Source organism: Lichenostomus cassidix, chromosome 14 (genome assembly GCF_008360975.1).
Source record: "Lichenostomus cassidix isolate B80296 chromosome 14, HeHo_3.0, whole genome shotgun sequence".
Classification (NCBI taxonomy): Eukaryota; Metazoa; Chordata; class Aves; order Passeriformes; family Meliphagidae; genus Lichenostomus; species Lichenostomus cassidix.
In genome coordinates this window covers 8,806,121-8,817,409 of record NC_139495.1, presented here as the reverse complement: position 1 = coordinate 8,817,409, position 11,289 = coordinate 8,806,121, and the positions used below count along the sequence as shown (strand labels likewise).

The 11,289-nt window shown below is 44.6% G+C and overlaps 1 protein-coding gene across 1 annotated transcript in view; it reads left to right on the top strand.

The window, feature by feature from the left end:
- The first annotated feature begins 1,945 nt into the window (after positions 1-1,945).
- Positions 1,946-11,289, top strand: part of BMERB1 (bMERB domain containing 1) — a 44,319-nt gene continuing 34,975 nt past the window's right edge. The window contains exon 1 of the mRNA XM_085074797.1: positions 1,946-2,076. Coding sequence (XP_084930923.1) covers positions 1,971-2,076 — 106 coding nt within the window. The 5' untranslated portion in view covers positions 1,946-1,970. The remainder of the gene's footprint in view (positions 2,077-11,289) is intronic.

The window sequence follows — 11,289 nt, the reverse complement described above, 5'->3', positions numbered from 1 at the left end:
ATGCTAATCTTGCATTAGCAAAATAATTGGCACATACTTAGGCCCTACTCCTGCAAAAACTTTCATGCAAATGACCTCAGTGGGGTAGCTTCCCCACACCTGCTCTGATGTGCAGCAGCACTCTCTAGAGCTGAACCCTTCCTGGATCTTGTGCCTTTTCAAAATGGGCAAGTGAAAACTTCACAATTACAATAAGTCACCTTATACATTCTTTGCTTCATGTAAGAAAATTCTTTCCATCCAAGTTTCTGACTAGTGGGTGTTTTTCACCCATACTAACAAAAGCAGAGCTTTAAATATTTGACTATTTCTAGGATCACTCCTCCGTCTCCTAAACAATGCACTTGGGTTGTAATTACCTAATAAACTTGAAAGGATGGTTTGAAGTTAAATAGTCCTCAGATCCACCAAAAATTGGCCCTTCTGCCTGATCAGCCTTTTTCCCTCAGTCCCACTCTCATCCAGATCCCAGATGGACTCCTATTCCTCCCACACTTGTGTTCCTCACTTCTACCAGTGAGTCAGTCCAGCCCACCCCAGCAGGCAGCTGCACTGTCACCCAAAATCGGCTGTGCAGAGTCCTGCCACCAGCTTTTCTGCTTGACTCACAGCTCTGTTTGGGCTCTGTCTCTAAAGGCCAAACCCAGTGAGGATGAGGCACTGCACAATCAACAAGAGCTGTTCCAGCATGTCTGGTGCTCAATTCATTGCAGATCTCTGGGGAGCACAGCTGACAGAGAAAAATCAGAGTGCCCTGAAGATGTCCTAAAACAGTCCAACTCATCTTGTTAGCTAATTCCAGTTCTCAGGAGGACAAACAGAGAAATATTCAGCCACAATTTTAAAAGCAATGTGGAGGTTTTCTCGCCTCCAACATGTGAAGCACTCAAACAAAATTGTTCAGACAATAGCATCAATAAGTGCCAGCCCAACAAGTAAGTGTATCACTGAATGCAGACGCAGTATTTTTAAAGTGTTGATGATTGAAGAACAAGACTTTGCAGGCAAAGGTAGGCGACAAACAAATGAGCCTTCCCAGTATTCACCCAGAGTTCCCATGATTATAAACGAGGCAAAAAGTGCTAAACCCCCTGATTTGCTGTGGGGCACTGGACAACTTGCCTAACTCCTGCTTCATTGTCTTATGTCAGAAACGATACCACTGACAGTAAAGTGCAATGTGATCTCACTAGGAAAGGTAGTCTCCAACTGTAAAATGCTGTCCAGAGATTTCATCCATGTAACCTCCCCTGCAATAAAAGAAAAAACTTAGTAATAACAATAATAACCACCACACTTGTGCTTCCTGCAAAGTCATTTCCTTTATTCCCAGCAGGCTGAATAGGCAGCTAAGCTGCATGCTGATGAAAAATGAAAACCACAAAATCCCATCACTTGTTTGCGTGCTGCTCTCTGGCTTCTGGCAGCGTGATGCTGGAACGAGTGTCGTTCCATTCCACGCAGGACTTTTAGGAAAGCCAAAGGCTGCACGCACAGCAACCTGAGATGTGTCCGACTGCACAAGCCATGAGTGGCTGTGGATGTTACCTCTATTCCCCAGCTGCTCAGGGCAGAAGATGCGCTCAGCGCTGCACGGGCCGCAAGCCGGACAGTCTGCCGTGCCCTGGCAGCGAGCGGCTGGGCGAACTCCCGGCTGCCCGGGCGGTTTGGCCGCGCAGGGGGAGCGCAGCCCGCAGCACCGGGCAGGGCAGGGCTGGACAGGGCAGGGCACGGCAGCCAGCCCGGAGCTCGGAGGTCAGCGCAGCCCCCCGGGGCAGGCAGTGCCCGGCCGGGCGGAGGCAGGGCTGGCTGGCGGGCGGAGCTGCGGGCAGCATGTGCGCTGTGCCATGGAGCGCGCCCGGCCCAGCCCGCACTGAGCATGTGCCGCTCAGCCCGCCCGCCCCCCGCCCGCGCCGCGCACCCAGCCCCGCACAGCGCTCCCGCACAGCGCTCCCGCGCTCGGCGCGGCCATGGAGCTCCGCAGGTCCATCTCGGCCAGCGCCGAGGCCGACAGACCCATGCGGCGCTACGGGGCGGTGGAGGAGACGGAGTGGAAGGCTGAGGCGCTGGGCAGAAGTGAGTGCGGCCGCGGGCGCGGGGCCGGCCGGCCGGGGAGCCCCGGCTGCTGTCGGCGGGGCGAGGCCACCTCGGGCTCCTCGGGGAGGAGGGTTTGTGGGAGCATTTTGCCCTTTGCGCGGGGCTGTGCCGAGGGACAGGGCAGCCAAGCTGAGCGGTGATGCTCCGGGCGCTCCAGCCTGTCCCTGCGGCACGGGCGGCGCGCTCCGCTCAGCACAGCGAGCAGCGGCTGGCCAGGAGGGATCGCTGGGACCTTTGCTCTCCCCCCTGGTTTAGTAGGTGGGATTTAATGCAGAGATTTTAATAAATATTGGTAGTCTTTCACGTGTTTCACATTTGGAAAGCGCAGATGACAGCCACTTTATTCCCTCGTTATCTCAGGCACAGGGTACAGCAATACAGCACTTAATTCACACCTACGGTGGTTGCACTGTATTGATGAGCTCAACAAATGTTCTGTGCTGAGAGAGCTTTCTTGAAATCGTAATTTTTCCAGAAAGCAGCAATTGACATAAGCTGTCCAAAGTGCCGATGGAAAGAGTAGTTAAAAAGATACATCACTGCCAATTCATGTTATCCGTGGGATCTTGTTGTCTCTAAGATACCAGCTATTATTCTTCTATTGGCAGAACTATCTTCCCTACAACCTAATAAGCCTGCAAGCCCCTTATAGTTTTCCAGGTAACTACTGAGGCAAGAGATCTTGGAAAGCTAGTCACAAAAACTACTAAACAGTAGCAAGAAAAATATTTTCTAAGTTGCATCAAGTGTTTGATTTGACCACAGGAAAAAAAGCTTTGTAATTTATCTGTTGTGACACCTTCAGCCTGGCTGGTGCTGCTGATATCCTTGATTCCTCACCCATCTTATGATGTGAATTGTGAAGTCTCACCTGGATGCTCTTTAACAAGGCATGGCTTTGCAGCACCTTGGTAGCAGATTTTAGCCAGTGCTTCCGCTGTGTTTACTTGCTGTGTTTACTGCTGTGTTCTGGAATGATGCTTCACTTCTAGCTTTAGTTTTCCTTGCCTATGTTATTGTCTGCCATATGCTGATGACAGGGTGTAACTCTCCCACTGATGCTTCAGTTGCAGTGTTGGTTTTGTTGCAGTGCCTGGCATAGATTCAGCACTGAGAAACTCCACACTTTCTAAAATGGAATCAAAGACTGAAATCGCTGTTGACTGAGTTGAGTCAGACACATGCAGCAGTTTTGCAGGTTCTCTGGCATGGTCCAGACATGCTTTTCTTGTTCTCATAACTGTGTCAGGTTTTGTTCCAGCTCTCAGGGGCTGAGTGCAGTGCAGCACTTGCAGTAACAATAACAAAAACTGTTATCCTGAGGTGCCAGGAAAGGTTGTGTCTCGCAAGCTTTGGACAAAAGATGGGCTGTTTGGCAGAGGGCAATGTGCAGGCTGAGAGGGAGATTGGATCTGCTCAAAAATATGTGCTCGGCATTGAGCTGCCCCCCAAATCACAGCTCTTGGCAGGACTAGGACCCAGTGTCCAGGTGTGCAGCCTGGCTCTGCTCTGAGCTGCCCTGCTACACAATAGAGTCTGTTGAATGAGAATATTTCTCTGTGTATGACAATTTAGATGGGAATAGGAAGTAATCCAGAGGCCATGCTCTGTTCTTTGAAAAGCAGGAAATTATGATATTATATATTTGAATAATTGATTTCTTTTGTTTGCTCATAGGCTTCAGCTTTCTTTAAATACTGTGGAAAATGCTATTTATAGTAGCTGGTTTAGATGATTCCTGCCTATCTTTCCTATTTAAATACTAACACTGACTTCTGGTCACACTTTTGCATTGATTAAAAAGAAATAGATCTTACTATTTACTGTAATGCTTCCTTCCAGTCATCCTAAATTGCATGGCATGATGACAGCAGTCTCCAGACAGTCTGTGAAGGAGCTGAAAACCTCTCATCCCCTTTTTTACCAATGTTAACAATTAGCCTTTGGTATTTACATGTTGTTTTAAATATTAAATGCTCGTTAATGGTATTAACAAAAGCAGAAGTCTATTCCTGCATGAATTTGCCCTTTTTACCCTGATGAGTTGTATTAAATCAGGATCTCTTTGGAGGCAGAACTTGTGTGTCAGTGCAACACTGCCCAGCAGAGTGCTGTTCCCTGGTCAGTGCCTGCTGATGGGAGTGCAGTCTTATCACAGAATGCACATCCTGCTTATGTCCATTGCACAGAGAGCCTCATGGAAGTCAGGCAGTTTCTGTTCAATTTGTTAAGTGGAAAGGGAGCTCTGTGCTAACTTCTCTATCCATGGTACTGAAAGCATTGCTGGGTATTGGTTATAAACGATGAGTGACTTCACGGCAATGGAATGTGCATCGTGCATATTTGTGCTCTCCAGTGGCGTCTTTCAGCCAGGCAATCAGTGGAGTTAAGCTGGTTCACCGTAGCTGAGGATCTGATGCCCTGTGACCTGACCAAGCCAGGATCTCCAGTGGCTGTGCAAGCAAAATATGAAGCAGATTGTTTAAAGGTGTCTCTTTAACAAGCCCCTGAAGCCTTTCTCTTTGCATACAGGAGGGAATTTCCAAGGACCAGAGAACACTAAAAATGATTATTTACCATGTCCAGGGCAACTCATCTATTCTCTAGTGCATGCATGTAAAGGACAAGCTTATAAATTGTCAGGCTTGTATGATAATAACGTGGTTACAGCCTTCCCAGTAAATGAATTTTACAACACAGTCTTGGGGAGGCTGCTCTGGAGCAGAGCACTCGAGCACTTTGGTCAGTCCTCATTCCTGAGAGCACAGCTTCATTTAGAATCATCTGTCTTGCCGCTGGCAGGGACTCATAATGCCCTGATTAAATAACTGCACACACACCAGGCAAAGAGCCACAGAGAAACAAAGCAGGTTTTCACCATCCTTTTGGGCACTGCACTTCTCAGATCCATTTCTGCTGAGCTTTTCTGTCCTCTTTCAGTTTGGATGAGGTCGTGGAGATAAATGCAGGATTCACCATGAATCCTCCAGCTTGAGTCAGCGTAAGGAAGCAGAAATGCCAGAAAACTGCCAAGGTTATGTTTTGATGCAGTTTAGTGCACTATGGAGTTTGTTTATTGTTTTAATTTGAAAGGTAGCTCAGCATTGGAGGTAAGCTGCCACACTCTGTATTGCAGAGATCCACCTTTTTGGCTGCTCTGGAGTATGAAGTGGAGAATAGGGAAAAGGGGCCCTGCTACAGCTCAACACTAAAGGAGCTGGAAATTCACACCATGAGACTCAGTAGTAGCACAAAACCTTCACAGGCAGCTTTACTTGCTCTCCCTTCGTGCTGTGAGTGTTGTATCGCACGTTCTGTCCAGGCAGGGAATGTGAGAACACTCCAGAACAGCACCAGTGGGGTACTAATTCTGAGGTCAGTCTGATTTGTTGCAACAGCAGAACGATGGTACAGGTCCCAGCTTCACTGAGATCCTGGGCTGACACGTGTGGAAACTTATTTCACCATACTCAGTCAGTTTATCTTCAAAATCTTTCTAAGCTTGTTAGCCAGAAAGACTCTTGTTTGCATTTACATGCTCTGCTGCTGAGCACTGAAAACATGGGCTATTTAATATTTTGTTTCTGTAATCTGATAGTTAAATATTCAAACACATACCTTTGGGGCTTCTTTCATAACACCCCACATACTGCACAGACATCCACAAACCCACGCTGGTGCTTTGTAGGAAAACTTCCTGTTATTTCAACACCTCTCCAGTCAGTCAGGGATGCAGGATGACCCTGCCTGTCATATTCTCTGTTCCCCAATCTCATCATGTTTCCACTCTGATTTAAAAAAGAATAAAAGAAAAACGTTTCAGAGGCACAAAAAGAATTCATATAATGCAAGCACCACTGCTGTTTCTACACAGTTATGCCCTCGTGTTATTGTAAATTCCCCATAATTGTTAATTGTGTCTATTACTGGCAATAAAAGAGGCAAAACAAATCAGGCTTATTCAGGCCATCTATTAAATAGGTGGGAAAGAGGCTAACTGAAGGATATATACATTTATGCTTCTTTTTATAGAAACAGCAAGACTGCTGGCTTTGGGAAGGTCTGAACACGGGCTTCAAACTGAGAATGTAATTAATATTCTTTCCATGTCTCCATTTCAAAAAAACCCAAACCCACAACTGTGTAAAATTTTTGAGAAGAGAGTGACCAAAAATTTCAAAGTGACAATAAAACATTAATAGTTAACCCTGGACCTTTTTAGAAAATATTGGACAAAGCATTGTCATCAACAAAGACAACTGAATCAAAGGATGCTGCCAGTTCTAGATTTTTCCCTTGTTCATAATTTTTATTGTTAACATATTTATATCATACTTCAAGAGGAAAAGCAGCTGTGTCTGATCTGTGGAATCAAGGCAGAACTCCCACACTGAAAATGAAAAAGGGTTTCTAGCAAGGACTGAGGCTGTTTTCTATGGAACAGTTGTAAAGCTCACCTGCTTTGATGGCAGTGAGATGACTCTAAAATTCTCCTACGCAGCTTAGTGTTTTTATAAGGCAATGGTGATTTTGGCTAGCAGTCTGTACCTAAAATGCACCACTGATAATCTCCACCAGGTCCTTGCTGCCTGCCCTGTGGCTCATGAAGGAAGGATGTAACTTGGTTTTTGATTTACTTCACAAGGAGCCCAGAGAATGATTGACAGAGTGAAACTAATCCAGTTTATACCGTTATACACATTGTCTCATTTTTCTAATTCCCCCTCTCACAGCTGGTTGCTCCAGGCAGCCACTGAGACAGAGGAAGAAGGAAAAGGAGAACTGGAAGTATTTTAGTGCCTCAGAGTGCATTCCTACTAAAATGTTGGTCAGCAGTGGGGGGGAACCATGACTCTTAAACAGCTTCTTCCAGGTGATATTTTATGTGGGTTTCTCAAGGCCACAGAACAGAAGTAAAATCAATTAATGGACCACCCTTGCTGCCATGGACTCCCTAACATATTTCATTAGTTTTGTTCTTCCTTCACTTTCTTGTTTAGCTATGTGTGTCCAGGGTTCCTCAACAAAAAAAGTGCAGTTTATTTGCTCCCTAACTTGTCCCAAGGTTCTGGATATAAATGTCTCTTCCAAAAACTGTGTGCCCAACTGTGTGTGCCAAGCAGGAAAGGAACACTTAACGTGTAATGCAGTGATTATAGTCAAACCAATGCCAACAATAATTGCTGAAAAAGTTATAGATGAATTTAAAGTGTCATATTTGTGAATGTTGCTCATTAATTTTCTCATTTCCTTTAAACATATTTTACAGAAAAAAAAATGCATTAGATTAGGAAAGTAGGGCACTTTGAACTACACAAATCATCCTCGCTGTTGGTAGCCTGTGGGATTATGGACTCAGCCTGTGTGCCTTTCTTTACTATGTTTGATAAGTGATGTCTTAGTTGCATGGCATGTTTTCATCAGAGGAACCACTTGTGAGAATGTGTGTTTGTCTGCCTCAAGGGTGTGTCATAAAACAGGAATAAAACCGTTCAGGGTTGGGCATGCACTGCCAAGTGCTGTGTGTCATGTGGGATGTTTCTAGAGTGTTCTTGTAGTTACTGAGCACAAGAAAGTTTGGAACTCAGCCCTCTTTAATCCCTGTTCCCAGAGGGCTTTTCTTCTGTAGCTGAATATATTCCATTTTCATAGAAGTCTTACTTAGTAAAATAGTAACAGAGACAATAAATAATGTTAATTTATTTCCATGAAACATGCTCTGCTGTCTGCCTACTTAAAAGGCAAAGTATAAATGCATTCAAAACTCAGAGATGAAAAATGTATGCTTGGAGGGCAAACTATGAGAAATCAGGAGGAGCACGCTTGGATAATTATGTGAGTTTCCCTTCAGGATCAGCAATGAAGCATGAATTATCAACATTTTGTCAGCTCATAAAAGGCAAAATATCTGAGAAAATAATTTTAAGAGAGTTTGTCATTGAATGAGGATAAATGATTTCCAGTGACACAAGCTGCTCATTGCAAAAGCCTAATGATTGCAAACACTACCAAAATGCAAGAGGTAATTTGTTATTGTAAGAATATCAGCAGTGTTTAAGGATCTTTTTATTGCCCTGAATCATTTTACACCCAAACCTTCACTGATTAGGGTTTTTAGTAGTTTTTTTTACACACACATTTGTTTTTTTTATATACTGGTAAAATTGGAACAAAAGATCTCAATATAAAGTGATTTAATGGTTTTGTTCATCTTTTGTAGAAAACAACTCCAAACCCAGAAAAGGAATCAACAGTCAGTTCTACCACTAATGTCCTTTCAGTCCAGGAGGCCAAAGTAAGTTTTAGAATAAATGGTGTTGAAGCCAAAAGAGCAAGACAGTGACCTGACTTCCCTGGGAAAGGATGGAGAAGCCTGATTGACACTTTCTTGCTTGCAAACACAAAACACAGTCCTGACTTTCCTCACTGATTTCAGTAAAAGCAAAGCTGGACCAGACTCTGCCTTCATCTCCTGGAGCCCTGTTCACCTGGATTGTCTTTAGGCAATTCTGGGAGGGAATCTGGGGGCTGTGTCACTTCCACGAGGAGTCCCCTGGGAAGCTGTGTCAGGCTGCCCCATGGCTTTGGTCTCCCTGCCCTCACTTGTCATGGGGCCTGTCCTGTGGCAAGCAGGGATGAGCACTGGCTCCCTGGAGAGCCATTTGATTTGCACTGGCAGGGTAATGGCACTTCAGTCTGCCTGTCCCTGAGCAGTGAATCATTGGGTAATGTGCTGGAGCCCCTGTGGTGAGCGACTGCTCCTCAAATTATCCTGTTTCACACAAGAGAAAGTCACAGAAATTCAGTTATGCATTTGTCTCCCCACCTTCCTTATCCAATCTGTAGTTTCTCTCCTCTCATCCTCTACCATGGATTCCCATACAGCTTCCTCTGGGCACCATGCCTGGCAGGGGATTGAAGTTCCTGCAGTTTGGCAGATTCTGAGGCACACATTTTCCTTTGGGCTGGTAGTTGTCTGTGGCATAGACAGAGTGTGTGGGATGTGGCAGTGAAGGGCAAGCCGTGGTGTTGTGAAAGCCAGTAAAATCAAGATCCATTTGTCTCTGCCTTGGCAAGGGGTGAAACATCCTGCAATTACGAAATTCCTTCCCTTCTCGTATGCAAAGAGAAGGTGACAGCTGGCTATCGATTTGTCTCAGATATAGATAAGACTCTGCTTGAATTGCCTTCATTTCTTCACCTCTGAGACCTCAGTCAGCTCAGCCTCACAGCTGCCCAGTGCCAGTTGTGAGGAAGAAAATATTAATGTATTAAAAGAAAAATGAATCAAAAGTCAGTATGCAAAAGCAATTTACTTGGTGAAAGCAGAGCTTGCCAGAGAATGACTCCACATCCACAGATGAAAGGCAAGTACAAAACACATTTTTTTACCAGCTGTCATCATTTGTGTGAGTTGAAGAGCTCTGTGCTGTTTCACCTCAGAATTCACTGAGAAAGAACCAGCTGGTTTTGTCTCCACTGGCTCTGGCAATTTGATCTTTAAGAAAGGACACAGCTTTTGCCTGTGGCTCCCTGCAGATATTGTGTGCCTCATACACCCAAGAACAGCATCCCAGTATGATTCTCTGCTTCCTGACCTCCCACTCTGCTGTCAGACTGTGCACATTGTATGCCCCTGGCCTTAAGAATAGCAACATTCATCCCCCTGGGAAATTACTTGTCCTATCAAATGAGAAACACCTTTTTTTCCTTGGCTTCTGAGAAGGATTTTCTCAATATTTATTTATTTGCTGGTGTGGGAATCTGTTAAGTGAAGCAGTTTCTTTGCTGTCTGAAGCAGTTCTCTGTACCAGTATCTCTTTTGGTCTTTACTGGATTGGATCATCTGTCCATAATAATTACACAGTGGTTTTAAGGTTACCTAGATGATCTACCAGCCGTTGGTCAGATGTTTAGATCACTGATAGAAAATTAGAGAATCACAGAGAGGGAAGAGAGAGAGAGAAACAAGATTTCTGGTATGCAGTCAGATACTTTCAAAGGAGAAAGTCCCGAAGATGAAAAATCTCAAAATGTCAGTGGCCATTTTACTGTTATTTCACTTGCAACATGTGCTGCTCTTTATCAACTGATGCTCATAGGAGAAACCAAAAAACCATATATTCACTCCTATATTTTGTTAACTTTGTGTTTTGGAATTAAAAAAAAAAAAAATGAAGACAGAAAAAGTCTTTAAAAATACCAAACTAAATAGATTTTAAATCCCTGAACATTAGCTGCAGCTGGCAGTGTTACAGCATTTGAAGCATAAATGCTGAAGCTTTTTGTTAGTATTGCAGGATCAGAATTTGACTCTGGTGAGGAATAAAATGGAAATCCACAGGCTGTTTCCTATGACCACTGAGCAAAATGACAGAAGCAAATGAACAAGTAATGTGTGTTTCTTAATACTGCTTTTTAAGTCTCCATGACATAAAATGGAGTGAGGTAGCGTGAATTGCTTTCCTGGGAGTGTGGCTTCAACTCAGTTTTGCTCCAGATGGGAATGTGCGATGATTTCAGTGGGAGCTCCACTCTAGGGAAGGTTCCACAGCAAGGAACTGTTCCAGTTTCTATTTCCAGCTTCTGGTAGCTCTCAGCCTCCTGCAGGGCTGAGGCAGGGCTGGGCACACAAACCCCTTCCAGAGTCCTCCTGACTCCTGGCACTTTTCCTGAGCCAGACTAAAATAGCTCCTTGCAGATAAAGGTCTAACCTAGTGCCACTGAATAAAACTGACAATGAGGGATTTTGGGTCAGACCTTCAAAGGCAATTTTCCCTCATTTTTTGTGTCCTGCTTTGAATCCATTTGTTCATAGAAGGAGCTGTCAGATCACATCCACTGTGCAAGCTTTCCCACCAGGCTGCACACAGCTGTGTGTTCTCTCTGTTCTCTGAAGGACAAACTGCTGTTTAAAGAGCACAAGGTTGTATTTTCAATTTATAACATGATGGGAAAAGGTGAACAGAGTATGGAGATCCGATAGCAGATACACGGTCAGCATCATGGTTTATTTAAATGTCAGGCAAGTTTTCATCTCACACAGGTTTATTTTGAAAAATGAAATATTATTTTCAGCACTTTGTTCTGTCCCTCTGTCCTGCACACCTCCCACACTGGGTGAAAGCATTAGTGAGCAGATACCAAGAGCTGGCTACTTTGGGACCTGCAACTCCTGACTCTTTTGCATTC